The sequence below is a fragment of the Dasypus novemcinctus genome, chromosome 4 (assembly GCF_030445035.2).
Source record: "Dasypus novemcinctus isolate mDasNov1 chromosome 4, mDasNov1.1.hap2, whole genome shotgun sequence".
NCBI lineage: Eukaryota > Metazoa > Chordata > Mammalia > Cingulata > Dasypodidae > Dasypus > Dasypus novemcinctus.
In genome coordinates, this window is record NC_080676.1 from 159,246,396 (window position 1) to 159,263,258 (window position 16,863).

At 45.9% G+C, this 16,863-nt stretch overlaps 1 protein-coding gene across 5 annotated transcripts in view; it reads right to left on the reverse strand.

Annotated features, from left to right (window-relative positions):
* ERG (ETS transcription factor ERG) overlaps positions 1–16,863 on the reverse strand; it is a 195,067-nt gene that overhangs the window by 42,807 nt on the left and 135,397 nt on the right. For all 5 annotated transcript variants that reach the window (XM_012526700.3, XM_004462322.5, XM_058296243.1 and 2 more), the window contains one exon: positions 11,699–11,916. In XM_012526700.3, coding sequence (XP_012382154.2) covers positions 11,699–11,916 — 218 coding nt within the window. The remainder of the gene's footprint in view (positions 1–11,698; positions 11,917–16,863) is intronic.

The following is a 16,863-nucleotide window of genomic DNA, read 5'->3' on the forward strand; positions in this document are numbered from 1 at the left end:
CCATGAAAGCAGCCAGGAAAGTGTTCAAGATGTCAGCTGAGCAGAGGCAGCCACATGGGGACAAAAGCAGAACCTTCCAGGAGACTTTGAAGATAGCAACTTTTATTTGGACATATGTATGAGTTTCGATCAATTTGGTTTAAAAACAAGCCAGTCCCCTCAATTTATAGCTACATGTCATCTGCTCCTCCACAGAACTTCCCTGAGGTGTTTAGTACTCTGTGAATTCTGCAGAGATGATGGCCAAACACTCACGAGTATGAAAGAAAATCAGGGGAGAAGTTCCTGTGCTGAGAGGTCAGAGTGGGAGGCAATTGGACTTCGACCACAGGTCTAAGAAGAGAGAAGAGAGCACCAGGACAGGAGCTGGGACACTGGGAGGGTAGTCAACCTAACTTAAAATTTAGTAAAAAAACAGCCCCAATATAAAGTCTCCTTTAGATCTTCTCCTACATAATACAATCTTAAAAAATAACTTATAATATGCATCTAAAACCATACTGAGACATAAAATTAGGACACTGACTTTTGAAAACCAAAATGAATTTCAGCTCTCAATTTGCTTTCTCACATCAAAGTGTACTCACGGTGGGCAGATTCCATCACAGACAGAGCTGCCGTGAAATGACACAGAAATGGCCATTAACTTGACAGGGATGGAGCTGTCCTCTCCACTGCAGTGAGTGTGAATGGCCCTCATTTATCCAAGAATGTCACTGAATATACCCTCAAATGACAGATCTGAGCTCACTAGTCACATTCAATCTGTGATTCATTCTTGTTTCCTAAAAGCTAGCTGATGCACTCAGACCCTAGAGAAGTCCAAGGCAGGTCAAAATGGAATTTGGGAAAACAGTATATCCTCTTTGCCTACTCTGTCAAGGCAAAAACTCCAGTCCCATCAAAAGTCTATCCATTCTTCAAGACCAATCCTCCTTCCCGTTCCTCTGAAGCCCTTGGAGGCAATTTGGCATTGCCTTGCTCTTCACCACAAGCTTTTGAAGTGTTCCCAAGCTTTTCTTGCAAAGCTTTCTCAATCCAACTAACAGAGTGATATTCCCCAAACACAAATCCAAGCAGACCACTTCCAACCTAATGCCTTCCAGGTTTATAGCACCTTAGGAAAAAATCCAAATTTCCCAGATTCTTCTGAGTAATCCTGCTCTGAGCCTCGGCAGTTCATTCATTCATTTAACAAATATTTACTGAGCAGCTCTCTATGCCAGACATACATCCGGGACCCTATTCTCATGGAGATGGAATTCTAATGGCCAAAGCCCATTTCTCCTACTCTATATACTCTTCCCTCTAAGGCCAGATCACATGTCACCACCTAGTGCTCTTGCTTTCTGCCCTTCTGTTCCGGCTGTTCTCTCTACCTTCAATGCTGCTATCCCTGCCCACGACCACCTGTCACCTGCAGTATTCACCTATCCAAGGTTACCTCTAGACTCACCTACTCTATGAAACTTTCATGGGCTTCTATAGAGAACCATCTCCTTTGCACCTTCATCATTCTCTGTATTTGCTCAATAAATGTCTGTGGAATGAGCAAATAAATGAGTGAATTTATGAATGAATATCCCCAATTTAAAATTAAGCTTCTTATCTTATACCTGTGGTGCAACATAAAGTCCCTAGTCTTGGAATTAGGAAACTGACATCAACCATGGTTGACTTTGGGCAAGTCACCTAACCTCTTGAGGATCAACTTCTTCATTGCTAGAACTGCAAGCCTCCTTTGAGGGTGCTGTGAGCCTGCCCTGAGATGGGTGTATACGAAATTGCTTCGCAAACCATAAAACACTATACAAATCAATACAGCAACCTACTGGGCATGTGCTGTTATTGTTGTCGGTACCTGGATCAGAAATACACCTGAGTAAAGCCCTGACCTGGGTGAGCCATCTAATGCTCACTCCCATGCAGGCTTGAGCACGTTCTTGCTGCTTATTAGAATACCACTGTCTTCCTGAATATTCCTTTTCATTTATTTGGTTGTTGCACATTAAGAAGAACTTGGCAATAATGCCACATGGGGGGAAATATAAATGGCTTTTTAGGGCCAACTCTACCCTAAGCAGCCAAAGTGGTCAGTTTGGTGAGGGGCCCCCACAAGCAGACTTGGCAGGAGCAGGCATTCCAGGTCTTTCTCAAACCTGAATACAAATAAATCCCTGCTTAGGTGGTTTCCTTCATAAGGATCCTAAAAGTACACACTTAGTCCTAATCAACTGAACAAGCTCCTAATCAAGTTTCATAGTATGAAGCTTAGAATCGAGGTCAGTCACCACAAAGGGTATTTTTAGGACCCCAGACAAGGAAGGGATTGTCTAGAGAACTCCAGAGCTCCAGGCTAATTTGTGGGTCTGTTTTATTTCTGAATCATCGAGGGACCAGAGGCAGTGGAAAAGCTGGCTCAGACCCCACGGCCCGCACAGCGGGTGGAGCTCGGCAGTGATTCATGTAGGACTCCATGCTCAAACTGAAACTGTAGATGTTTGTCTTCACAGCTGCATGTTATTTTTACCCTTGCTAAATATTCTCTCTTACACCTGGAATTTCAGCCTCTCCCACCAGCCCTGTTCTTTGCCCCCATCTCCAAAGCAGTTGAGGACAAAATTAATTAAAAAGTCATCACCGACTCACCAACAGTTAGTTCTTTGTCCCCAAGAAGGGCTTTAAGTTTCCCTAAGAACCTATCATTATTTAAGGATATATTTCTCTTTATGGTTAAAAATGGATATGAGCAAGACCATGTAGCATTTAGATCTCTAAAACTGGGGAAAATGCTTCATTTGGGGATGCCTTTCATTTCCAGTAAAATGCTCTGTCGGATAAGGTATCTGCAAATAGCTATACAACAAAGATTGGATGCAATGTCTTTTCTATCTGTGAGAGCTTTTCCATGTTGTCTGAAACATCTTCATTTTTCAAAGAGGAGAGGATTAAGCCCAATAGACATTATGGTGCTTTAGGTTTTATTCTGGTTAGCCAAAATGACTTCACTTTGAAGATAGAAGAAAACAGCAGAGCAGTCTCTCTGTTCCTACTGACAACCCCCACCGTGAGCTGGTGGGATTCATTTACATCCTGGATGAAAAAGCGCAACTCTTAGGGCCTCTTCTACAAAATGGTGCCAATCCATTTGATAGGTCAAGAGATGGTGAAGATGCGGATGAGTGACTGCTAAGGAAAAGGGACAAGCCAGAGGGCTCTGGACAGAGAGGCACAAACAGCATTTGTCTCCCTTCCTAACTTTTCCCTGCATAAACCACGAATCTCTCAATCCACACCTCGCTTCTGCAGCCCAGTGAATTGACATCTATAAAGACTCAAGGCTTCTTAGAATTAGGACAGGTTATTACTACTAACTACCATCACAGTTAGGAAAATTCACTAGTTTGCAAGTCCCCAACACTGTACCACCTACAGCTCAGAAGGTTGTCGAACTGATTAGGGGGCATCTTTATGCCAATCCAATTCAGAATCCCAACAAAGAAAGAAACAAATGCAATTACTGGTATGAATGTTACAGTCCTAAAATGATGCATGAACTTCTATAGAAAATATACCTGGTGTCCAACCTCAGTGAATCAAAGGAGAAAGGCATGGAGAAAGACCAGATGCAATGAACTATTTTCAAATATTAAATATTGAGTGCTCTAAGTAAAATGAGAGGACGTGGTATTAAAAGATCTTTAGCAAAGAGTTCATTCTGTCATTAGGCTAGGCTAATTTATAATTTCTAAAACGTTTACTTTGGAGACGCTTCTTGAAGTTACTGCAAAGATGAGAGAACATACACAGACCTGTTGTAAAAAATAAAATAAAATGAGATGAAAGTAAATGTTTCAAATTTGTAAATATATACAAGAAACAAAAACGCAGTTTGTGCTTGAATTCAATACCTTTCAGAAGACAGAAGATGAGCTGTTATTCTTTGGGCATCACCTGTGGGAACCCCTGCTGTCCCTGCTAGCACAGAAAGAGATGTTCAGTTAAATGAGAGTGCCCCAAGGGAATAGCTTGGGGTCCAATGGCAAGCTTCCTGTCCCTGACAGGTGGGTTCAGAAATAACTGAAACCTTGGAAATGGAATGGTCTTCATCTGTAACATGGGGAGAATAACTATAATGCCATTTGATGGATGAGGAAATTGCAGAACAGAATGTTATGCTAAAATCTATTAATAAATCACAGCATGTTATAAGAGCACTGACTGACGGGATAACTCTGAGAGTCCTCTCTTTCCTGTCTGGGTGGAGTTGATCACACTCATTGAGGCTGGGACCTCCCTGGTGTGGGGGACTGTCCTGTGCCCAGCAGGCTGTCTGCTGCATCCCTGACCTCTAGGTGCCAGTAGCACCCCTAGATGTGACACACAAAAAGGTCTCCAAATATTCACTGCCAGGGCAAAATCCTCTCTGGTTGAGAACCACTGGTTTAATGACTTAAGGTTCCCTGAAGTCAGGCAAGGAGATAAGAACCCTCCCTCTTACCTGGTGTTTATTAGAACCAAGTTCACGGCACCCACATCATGGTCATTCCTGTGCTGGAGAGGACTGGCTCTAATCTCTGGACGTTCCCATTTGTGGTTTGCCCACCCTCCTCTGGGGGTATATCCCTCCAAAACTTGGACTCGTCCTCCATTCCTCTCTTCCTCATACCACTTCTGGACCCATGAGCAGAGCATGTCAAAGTCTTCCTTCAAAACAGCCCCAGAATCTCATTGCCTCTTTTTTTTTTTTTAAGATTTATTTATTTTATTTATTTCTCTCCCCTTCCCCCCCACCCCAGTTGTCTGTTCTCTATTTGCTGTGTGTTCTTCTTTGTCCTCTTCCTGTTGTTGTCCGTGGCACAGGAATCTGTTTCTTTTCGTTGCATCATCTCATTGTGTCAGCTCCCCGTGTGGGCGGCGCCATTCCTGGGCAGGCTGCACTTTCTTTCGCGCTGGGAGGCTCTCCTTACAGGTGCACTCCTTGCACGTGGGGCTCCCCTATGCGGGGACACCCCTGCATGGCAGGGCACTCCTTGCGCGCATCAGCACTGTGCATGGGCCAGCTCCACACGGGTCAAGGAGGCCCGGGGTTTGAACCGCGGACTTCCCATATGGTAGACGGACGCCCTAACCACTGGGCCACGTCTGCTTCCCTCATTGCCTCTTGTGCAGGTGTCCACCATCCCTCCCCAAATTCCTGCAGAAGCCTCTTCGCTGGTCTCCGGCTTCAACACAGGAGCCAGAGAGAGTCTGCTGGCCCAGGAGAGCTCCACGTTCCTCCTTGGCTTCATATCCCCCAGTGGTTTCCAGGTTCACTCAGCACGGAAGTCAAAATCCCTCTTCGGCCCCATGACCTCTCCGACTTCATCTCCTCTTCCCTGCGGCTACGAACGTCAGTCACAATGGCCTCCTTGTTGTCCTTGAACAGGTCAGGCTGACCCACCTCAGGGCCTTTGCACTTGTCATCCCCTCTGCCTGGCATAGGCTGCAGCTGCTTCCTCACTGCCTTGGGGCTCTACTCAAAGGTCACCTTCTCAGGGAACTAAAACCATCATCCCCTTCCCTCTTTTAATTTTCTCCTTGGTATTTACCACTGTCTAACCTGCTAACCTGCATTTTACTTAGTTGTCTTCTTTCATGGACATCTTCTCCCACTAGAAAATGAATTTTGTGAGGGCGGGATTTTTTGGGTATACTTTCTGTGACACCAGGTTCATGTGCCACCTCGGCCAGGTCACGGTGCCCAGATGTTTGGTCAAGCAAGCACTGATGGTTCCTGTGAGGATTCTGTTTTCCCAGAGAACCTTGACTAATACACTTTCTTACTGCATCCCCATTGCCTAGCATAGTGGCCGCACGTAGTAGGTGTGCAACAAATACTTGCTGAATAAATGAATGACTCCACCCACATCCAGGATGCCTGACACTGAAATGGGCCAATCAGGTAACTCCCTTTTCTGTCATCTTCATCACGCATGTTGTTTTTTAAAAATAACACGTCAAAAGCATCTTGTCATCTAGCCCTGGAGTGGAGCTATGCATATGACACAAGGAATCTCCTCTCTGGACCACCGAGAAGGCAGGACCCTGGTAAGATAACATCATGTCTGCTGCCAGGACTCAGCCAGCAGAGGAGGGACCCCATGGGCTTGAGAGGCCCTTCCCAGCCTGGCACGTGCCGGGAGCAAACCCTCCTCTGCGCACTGGACTCTCCTAGACTGCTCACGCCGTAGGCTGCCTTCGCACAGCTGCCGGGCTTCCCAATTTTCATCTCCCTGGGTCAAGCGCTGGGAAAGCGTTCCTCCAACCTGAGCAAGCATCGGAAGCCCCCGGAGGGCCTGCCAGAACACAGAGCACTGGGCCCCACCCCGGAGCCTCCATGCAGTAGGTCTGGGGGTGGGGGCCTGGGAATCTGCATCTCTAACAAGCCCCCATGTGGGGCGTAGGCCGCAGGTTGGGGGACCCCCATGAGACCCAACGCACCAGGGGGAACCTCAGCCACCACCCAGGAGACTCGGTCCGTTCAGGACCCAGGTGGTCTGGAGACTGGGCGAGGGGTAGGACCCAAATATAGCATGCCAATTCATTATATTCCACCTGGAGTTCGCTTCCAGATAGGCCCCCTGGAACTGTCATTAGCTGGGGACGGAGGCGGGAGATGCCCATGGCAGCTGGAATGGGCCGGCCTGAGGCAGTAAGGAGGGGCAGCAGCCGTGCGCTCCTGGGAAGAGACTCCTGTGTGTGTCGTGCATGAGTGTTGACTATTTTGTGCCCTCTTTGGCCAGGCTTTCGTGGCTTGGGTCTTAGCCCTCATGGCAAATTAAAGCCATCATCAGGGTCTGCAAGTGGCTGGGCCAGGGCCTCTGTGGGCACCACCCGGTGCAACAGCTGGTTCCGGTTTGCTGCTGGCTGACACTTCACTGTGTGAACACTTGGGGGTTTCTCGAGCGTTTGGCTGGAGCGAAGAGAAGGGGAGGGTCTGCCCTGCAGCGATGTCCGTGGCACATTGCAGCCCCCTCAGCTGGCAGAGAATTCTGACGCTCCACATGGCAGCAGCCAAGCCAAACCACCTCGCAAGGCAATGGGCCTTTTTTTGTTGTTGTCCTTTCTTTTTTTAAAGATACATAGATCAGACAAAATGTTACATTAAAATATATGAGGGGTAGCGGACTTGGCCCAGTGGACAGGGCGTCCGTCTACTACATGGGACGTCAGCAGTTCAAACCCCGGGCCTCCTTGACCCGTGTGGAGCTGGCCCATGCGCAGTGCTGATGCGCACAAGGAGTGCCCTGCCACACAGGGGTGTCCCCCGCGTAGGGGAGCCCCACGTGCAAGGAGTGCACCCCGTAAGGAGAGCCGCCCAGCGCAAAAGAAAGTGTAGCCTGCCCAGGAATGGCACCACACACACACAGAGCTGACACAGCAAGATGACGCAACAAAAAGAAACACAGATTCCCATGCCGCTGACAACAGAAGCGGACAAAGAAGACGCAGCAAATAGACACAGAGAACAGACAACTGGGGTGGGGGGTAGGGGAAGGGGAGAGAAATAAACAAGAAATAAATCTTTAAAAAAAAATATATGAGGTTCCCATATACCCCACTCCCCACTTGCCCCCCACCCCTCCCACATCAACAACCTCTTTCATCACTGTGGCACATCCACTGCATTTGGTGAATGCATTTTGGAGCACTTCTATGCTGCATGGGCTACAGTTTACACTGTAGTCTACACTCTCCCCCAGTCCATCCAGTGGGCCATGGCAGGACATACAACGTCCTGCATCTGTCCCCGCAACAACATTCAAAACAAACCCAAGTCCCAAAAATGCCCCACATCACACCTCTTCTTCCCTCTCCCTGCCCTCAGCAGCTCCCACGGCCACTATCTCCACATCATTGCTACAATTTCTTCCATTGCTAGAGTCACAACAGTTCTACAGTAGAATACCAGCAAGTCCACTCCATCCTCTGTCCCTCCATCCTGTGGGTCCCTTCTTATCCCGCTCTTCCTTAAGCAGGTTTTCTAGAAATCCTACTGCACTGGCAGCAGGTCGCATTTCCCCACGCCTACTCCATTCGGGAGCCGGTCAGCACGTGAGGGCCGGGGGTTTTGCAGAGCGGAGCTGCTCCCCCTGTCTCCCTGCTCTGCGGGTGGTGCATGGGGATGGGCAGAAGGAGAGGGCCGGGCCGCCTGTGTCAGGAGGCACGCCCTGCTCTGGGGGGGCCTCAGCTGCAGAGAGGAGTTTGCAGACGAGCAAGGAGGGCCCCGGAGCTGACAGCCACACGTTCCAACCCAAGTCCTATTTGTTGGTGCCTATTAAATCCGCCTGGGGCTGGAAGGGGTAGGAGCCGCCCGAAAGTGCAGTCCGTGTGCGCTGAGAGGGACATGGACTGGGAACCATGGCCATCAGTGCTGTGGTTTTCTCTTCTACAAAGAGAACCCCCCAAAATTCCTGGGGATGGGGTGACCCCTGTTAAGGGGCGACCGCTTAACACCTGTCATCGCTCTATGCCACACAGCTGGGAGGGGGGTCCTGAAGCAAGGGGTCTCCCGTCCTCCCTAGTTCATGCCTGGCTTGCCCCATTTTCCCACATGGAAGTGTATCGACCTTGATCAGGGTCGGCCGTCTTCTCGCAGGGACGGCCCCGGCCAAGGGGACAGCTCTGCAAACCGGCTGGGAAAAGAGAAGGAAACAGGACTGATGCCCCATGGTGACAGGCCTGCGGGGACCACATCCAAGTTTCCTTTAGTAGATAGAACTGGGTTTTTTTGTGTTTTCGTTTAAGATTTATTTATTTCTCTCCCCTCCCCCCGCCCAGTTGTCTGCTTTCTGTGTCCATTCACTGTGTGTTCTTCTGTGTCCACTTGTATTCTTGTCAGTGGCACCGAGAATCTGTGGCTCTTTTTGTTGTGTCATCGTGTTGTGTTGCGTCAGCTCTCTGTGTGTGTGGTGCCATTCCTGGGCAGGCTGCACTTTCTTTCGCGCTGGGCGGCTCTCCTTACGGGGCGCACTCCTTGCGCGTGGGGCTCCCCTACGCGGGGGACACCCCTGCGTGGCAGGGTACTCCGTGCGCACATCAGCACTGCACGTGGGCCAGCTCCACACGGTCAAGGAGGCCCGGGGTTTGAACTGCGGACCTCCCATGTGGTAGGTGGATGCTCTATCAAGTGAGCCAAATCCGCGTCCCAGAACTGGGTTTTAAAACTCAATGATGGGAGTGAAAGAAGCAAGGCCCCTAAGGACAAATATTATGTGACTTCACCTACGTATCTAGAAACAGCAAATTTGCAGAGATGGCGTAGAGCATTTGCAAATAAAAGTTTTAAAAACAGTCTACGATGGGAACATGCTGCCCAATCTTAGAATTCTGTGAGGCCTGAGAGGGGATGCTATTAGCCTTTTCATGTTCCCTTGCAGGAAAACTGCCAGTTGCCTCCAAAAGTGTGTCATTTCCCAGGAAAGAGACCGTCTGCCCAGCCCCATGAACACCTTTCCCAGGTACCGGGGCTGATGACCAGGTCTTGCCCAGCACCCCCATACTGGGGTCCTGTGATACATCACTGATGACGGAGAGGCCCCCAAACGCCCTGGCCAGCTACCCAAGGAGATCGCAGCCTGCAGCAAATTCATAGGCCGACACTTGCAGTTCCCTGGGAGAGAGCAGGCTTCATTGTTTTCTGTTTGTGGTTTGCTTTAAGTCAGAAAGAGAAGCTTTTGTTTCTGCACCATCATGCTCTCACCTCCTTGTTGAGTTTCCCTTGGGTGCCATGCCAGTCACCTGGCCCTGGGCTAGACCTTCTCCAAACAAGAGCCTGGGACAAGCAGCTCTGCTTATTGCCAGCTGGAAATTATCTCAGGACACATCGCTCCTGTGTTCTTTTTGGCTGAACTGTTCTCTCTCTCTCTGCCTCCCTCTCTCCTTCTCACATACATACGTGCATGCATGTGTATATATATATACATACACACACTATTGCACATACCTGTAGCTAGAAATCAGCCTCTGAAGAAGAAAAGCTTTAGAAATGTGTTCTGCTCTTGGTGGCCATAGCACAGCTATCAGGACGTAGGTGGGGTTACAAGATTCCAGCAAAAATAGAATCCATTCACTGTTTCCAGAGTTAACTCCACCAACAAATCTTCTACATAAATGTGGTTTCCATTCTTTAGATCATGATGGCACTGCATTCTTTTCAGTCTCAAAAATATATACTTAATGAGCAGAGGAAACATTCTATCACACGGATAGGATGCACCTGTGAACTTTGTACGTGACGTTATGAACTTCCCAGGCTTTCGCCATCCCTGGCCCTGTGAGCTGCTTTTCTACCCAGGTCTTTAAAGGATCAGGAGTTGATCACGAGATGGGCCTGCCTTTACCTGATTTCCACTAAAACCCCATGTCAGAGCAATATTTAGTACCAGAAGTATTAGCCCTATTTGCAGGAAGGAACTAAATGCACAGAAGTGAGCTGACCGGCCAGCATCAAGGAAGGGTCTGGCGTCTTCCACGGCCCTGCCTGGAGCACATGGCCTCACTCCTGCCATTGCCTCAACGGCACCGTGACTTGGCCCCTTCGCTAAGGCTTCACTAGGTGTTGACGCAATGGTTTCCAGCACTTATAAAACATGACACAAAGAAACATATTTAGCATGAAAACATATATGTAACAAAAAGCCCTCTTACAGCTCTGGGAGTGGAAAATGCACTGGGCGTGCAGTCAAACACCCTTGCTTTGGAGTCCAAATTTTGAATCCCTTGAAGTGGGGAGTTTGGGTTACCCAGAAAATGCCTCTGCATCAGGTTCCTTATCCATTAAATGGGGGCAAGCATTTCTCACAGAACTGCCTGGAGAAGGGATAGGCTACTACTGGCTGTTTGAAGGGCCTTGCACATCCAGAAAACGTGAGCTGTTGTTATGACTATGTTAGATTGTGCAACCGTTTAAAGAAAGCATCTTTTCTTTGTTCTGAGATTCAATATTCCTGTTCTTGACTATGTATAAAGTAGGATGTCACAATCAAAAGCAACTTTACGTTCCAAAACTACATGCTATCTAGTGAAATGCTGTTGAGTACCAGGGACAGTTGTGTATTCAATGATCCATTCCAGTGACAGCAGCATCCCCAGGACAAATCTAGGAGAGTTCAGACTCAGGCAAGGCTTTGGGGCTTGGCTTTAAGTGTAAGTAAAGAAGAAAAGCAGCAGCATACACGGAGAAAGGAGAAAGGGCAGGGAAGGAGGCACGGGGTGGGGGTGGGGGATATACAGGATAGATCCACCAGCAAAGTCCAATGGTGAGGACATGTGCTGCACGGCGGGTGTCTGCCCGACTCTCTCCCTCCATAAACACATAAGACAGCATCATTTTCCCAGTAATGAAAACCTCAGAGATGAATTCTGCCATATGTGGGCAGGCGCCCCCCTCCCACAGGGCCCTTGTGCCTGGGATATGGAATTGGACCCTGCATCTTAAAAGAGAGCTCTTGGTAAACGGACTACTGTTTTTGCAACCCCTACCCGCAGTACAAACCACTGGAGAACTGGCTTTCTCTGCATTGCCTGATGTACCCTTCAATGGCCTTTCTTCCTGAAACACTCTTTGGAGAAGTGTGATTAATTGCCAGTTTGCCTTTTTCCAGGACTATGAAGACAGGAGGTCAGGGAGAAGACGAATCAGTGGTCTCCTTACCTTGAGCCGTTCACCTGATTGGGGTTACATTCCATCTTGATGGTGACTCTGGCTGGGGCCTGGGACAGCCAGTCCTGCTGAGGGACGCGCGGACTCATCTTCGACGTCTGCCCATAGTCGCTGGAGGAGGAGGCGGTCATCTCCGTCTTGGCCAGGTGTGGCGTCCCGTAGGCACACTCGAACAAAGACTGGTCCTCGCTCACAACTGATAGCGCTTCCTGAACACCCAAAGACACACATATTAAGGACACTCCAAAGGACAGTCATGCTTCAAAAGTCACTTACTTTAGAGTCATTTCTCAGCGGAACTACACTGGAGGCAATTTGCACGGTGTCCGTTTCTAACCTTTCAGAAGCAGAAAGGATTTTGCTTTCCTTTCTCTAGACCATGAGACTTGGAACTGGCCAGCCTAGAAAACCTTGTATGCAGTTCCAGAGGCCTCCCCAGGGTGACTGCAGCCGTGCAGATAATATCCACTTTAATCTCTACTTAAGGAAGTTGAATTTCAAAGGTCTTAGAAGACCTTCAATTGCATGTGTCATTATTTGACAAATGCAATCTATAATTCAAGCAGACAGGGTACAGAACAGTCCTGAAGATTAAGAAAAAGAAACGTGAAGGCTAGCACCGAAGCATCTGGCAAAATCACCACATACTCAGGAGGTTTTGAGGAAGAGGTACTTGGAAGAAGAGTGAGGGGAAAATGCAGTTCCAATGGACAAGCCCACAAAGACCTGCATTTTCCACTCTAAGCTATTAGCTGAACTAGGGCGGCAAGTGGTGCTTCCATGATGGTGAACATCTGGATAGTAAATGGACCAAAAAAAAAGAAAACAAAAACAAAAAAGCTGTGAATTATCCAGATGCTTCCAAATACCACGATGTTTAAAATATCTGAATCACTGCCTAGCCCTTTTTTGTCTTTCTATTAATAAGCTTTCTCTTTTGCATGATTTTGTGAGAAGAAACAGAAATTGGTTGGTGTTGATGAATTTTTCTGCGGTTTTAAGTCAAACAAGTTGTTAGCTAACCTTATATTCTATAGCCAAATCAGCAAAGGCAAATTTGATTTGGAAATGTCAACAACTTGAATGATGTATTGTACAACAAATACACAGAGCAACCAACTAGACAAACCAAGTTAGTTTCTGTAACAGACAAAAAAAAGGTGACGAGAGTTCATTTTAATTTTGGTCCTTTGGCATCCTCAGTATTGCCATTAACTAGTGAGAAATTAATGCGAGGGGATCACAAATTATTTTTTTTAATGGAACTTTGGACTTGGGGTGGGGGCAATAGATTGTGGAGGCCTTCTAGTCCAAACTTATTTTCAAATGAGAAATCTGAGACCCTTAGCCTTGACGTGAACTTGCCAAGATTAGTGAGACAATGAACTAATATTTTCTGGTTACTGTCTCCTGCCCCCACAGCATATGATGCCCTTCTCACCCCTTTTAATTTGGAATATGTCTGTAAATTAATGTTCCCTTCTTATTCTTTTAGTTTGGAGTATGTGTGTAAATTAATGCTCCCTTCTTGTTCTTTCAGTTGACCTTCAACTAAATAAGGGTGTGCTCCATCAATAACAGAGCCTTACAGAGCAGTTTTCTGAAATGGAGACTTCCCTCTCTCCCAATCCAGAAGTATCAGACCCTTTAGGGAGCACATGCAGTTTTCTAACACCCCCCTAGTGGATTCTCCTCCCTTCAAGCCCCCCACCTACCTTCAGACCAATAAGATAACTGAACCATTTTCCTAGTTCCCAGCTCTTTTCATAGGTCCCCATGTCCATGAACGTCTCTGACTGATGCATAGACTATGAATTAGTGGGCTAGAAGAATCAGAAGTAATGAAACTCCAAGCAGTTTTCAAAGTTGTGGCCAAATGTCCGTGCATGGATAACTATCCTAACCCCTCCACCCAACCACCCTCACTCACATGCATACACATGCACGCGCCACTGCTTTAGAATCCTCAGAACCACAGCCTTGTTGACTTTGGGAGATACTTACCCAGGGGTTTAAGCAGTGTTTTATAATGCACAAAAGCACAGCTGGAAAGTCAGAAACAGGTGCCAAAATAATAATAATAATTAAGGCATCTTGAACATAGAGCACAATTGAACACATGGACAAACAGATAGAAACCAAATGAGGTATTTTAGAAGTTGAACTTGTAGAAATGGTCATCCTAGGCAGGAAATGGGAGCTGAATGACATGGATCGTTCTTCTGGGCAAAAAACCTTTGAAAGAATTGAAGGAATCTACCTAAATTCACAGATGTAGGGTTTAAAAATAAATTGGCACCATGGACTTAATGTTATACTAATCAATAAAGAGAAAAATAATGCTTCTTAGATAATTTTTGCAAAACAGACGAGCCCTTCCATAACAACATTAGACAAAATGATTTTTCACTCAGAACAGAGAACACTCCCTCTTCTCCTTTCTGGTCCTATAGATGCAACCGTAGCTCAGAGGGGAATAACACACCATGTAAGGTTAGCTTTGGCTCACTAAAGACAAGCATGCTTAAATGTGTGAGTTATCTCAGAAATTGGCAGAAACAAGTTATATGTAAAGGACAGGCTAAATTTCAAATCATAAATTAAAACAAAAATGGCTTGAACAACTACAATAAAAAGCAAGGATTTTAAAATCCTGGTATATCCCCAATACAAAGTAAAATATTCTTGGATAGAAAGTCAATGGCCAAATTTAATATAGAACTGAAAGAAGTGGACCAAAATAGTAGAACTACAATGAAGCTTAAATGTGTGTTTGGAGGGGGAAGGAACTCATTCTCACATCTGGCAAAGCATCATTTCAGCACATGGTTTTCTAAAGAAAGAAATCAAAGTTAATTGAGACCAATTAAAAAAAAGTACTTACAAATGTTAGAGATAAGGGAGGCACACATTTTTTCTTTGTATCTTAAAATTCTTCTCAAAGTTAACATAGCAGAAAAAACGAGAGAGGTGATAAAATTCAGAATATCAAAAGCAACTGCTGAGTTGCTTTTGTCACCAGAAGGGAAACATCCTGAACTGAGGAAGCTTCAAGATAAATATTACAAAATGGGGTGTAATACAGTCCACATTCTGGAAAGACAGCAATTAGAAAACATGCTCCCAAATGATTCTGACTAAACAAAGGTTTCACAACACCTAGAATTAAGTACAGCTTGGGAAAAGGAAACAAGTGAAAACAAAAACAAAAAACAAAAACATACACGTGCACACACACATAGCCAATTTAACACATTTTAACAATCAGGAGGGAGAGAAATGAAGCTGAAGAGTAGTCTTCAGAGACCTACTTGGACAGGAATGATCACTACAGTTAACTGCTGTTGTTCAGAAGGAAAAAAGAAATGCAATGGACCAACACCTCTGTTCACCCACTTGAGTTCTCTATATGCAAGTTTCATCATCCCTTTGGTTAAAGTATGAACAATAAAGGCAACGCATAGGATTCTCCCAGCCTGGCAGCCCGGGACTTCAAAGGGGAGAGAAGCTCTAGTCCAGTAGGATTAAAACCAGAAAGGAGTGCGGAACACAGGCCTGGTAACCAGAAACATATGAGTGCCTGAAATCCAGCTCCACAGTGACTCTTCCTGGCCCTGATTGATGCCCCTCCCCCCTCCCTGGTCACGTGGCAACCTCACCTGCCTACCTGCCTACCTGACAAAGGTGTCGGCAGATGCCTTAGTTAACATGCATAGGTTATTCTTTCAGAACCTTCAGCCAGCCACAGGGCTTGGGAACTGCTTGGGATGCTTTATAACAGGGAATTTTTAAAAAGTCAAAACCTGGCAGAAATGAGGCATAATAATTTAATATGCCTGCCTCTATGTTTCTATAAAAAGACCTGAACTTTAAATTGCTATGTGCTAGTGTGTGGGGGCGTTTTTTCTGTAGCTCCAGGAAAGCTGGGATATTCCAATGTGGTAAGTGGCAGATGACCAATGCCATTTTTTATGAACTCATGAAAAACATATAAATTTAAAACAAATTGTCCCACAAACAAAAGGTACTGCTGTGTTAATGCTGTAGTGATTACCATTTCAGTTGAATGCTAAATGCATAAATAAAATAGGAGGACCCTTCCTTTGGATTGTGGTCAGGGATTAATAGTTTACTTATAGTTCCAAAAAGGGGAAAGTACTCAACAAGATGATATTTCAAATTGTAAGACTTAAATAAACTTCTATTGCCAAGTAACTACATTTAGAAACAAAAAAAGGATCAGAAATGCCTATATTTGAACATTAAAAGGATGAAAGCAATTTGTGCCAACCCTCACATTTCCAGCAAAATAGTTCATGTATCCTAATACCTTCCAACAGATTGGTATTTTGAGAGGCTCTTTCATTTAAAATAAAAGAAATGGATAATAAGAATCTGTACACAAATTTGCTTCCAATTATGATCCCCATGGTTCATGAAAATATACTATGTTGTTAATACAGAGAAGCCATAATATTTATACTTTCATGAAAATCTAGGCGAGGCTGTGTTAAAACAAAGTCTTGAAAAATGACTAGCTCTCTTTCACAGCTAGGGCAACTAAAAAATAAAGGGTTAAGTGGTCTTTGCATGGTTTCCAAAAATTAGGAAGATGGACAGACCAAGACCCTGGAGAACCAAATTCCCAAATCTACCTCCAGGTTTCTCAAGTATTATTATGCCTCAAATCATTATTAAAACAAATCGAGGTATAGCTCATTGCTTGAGTGCTTGCTTCACGTATACAATGTTCTGGGTTCAATCTCCAGTACCTCCTAAAAAACAAACAAAACAACAACAAAAAAGGAAAATTAAGTGGAGGGGAAATAACTGGAGAGATGGCAGAGTAGGAAGCTCTAGGAATCAGCCCCTCTACCAGAACAACTATTAAACAGACAGGAAGTGTCCAAATCAACTATTTTGAAACTCCAGAGTCCAGCAGAACACCATACAACATCCAAAGAAGAGTGGGAGGAAGGGCTGATAAATGACAGTAAACACTAGTAAATTGTCTTTTCCATATGGTAGTTACTGTTGCCCATCCCCCAATATCATAGCAGGCAGCAGTGAGGTCCAGCCCTTGGCATAGCTTGCTGATGCCAGAGAGGGACATATAAAGCCCAACTTCCCCATGCCCACCTGGAAGTAGCTGATCG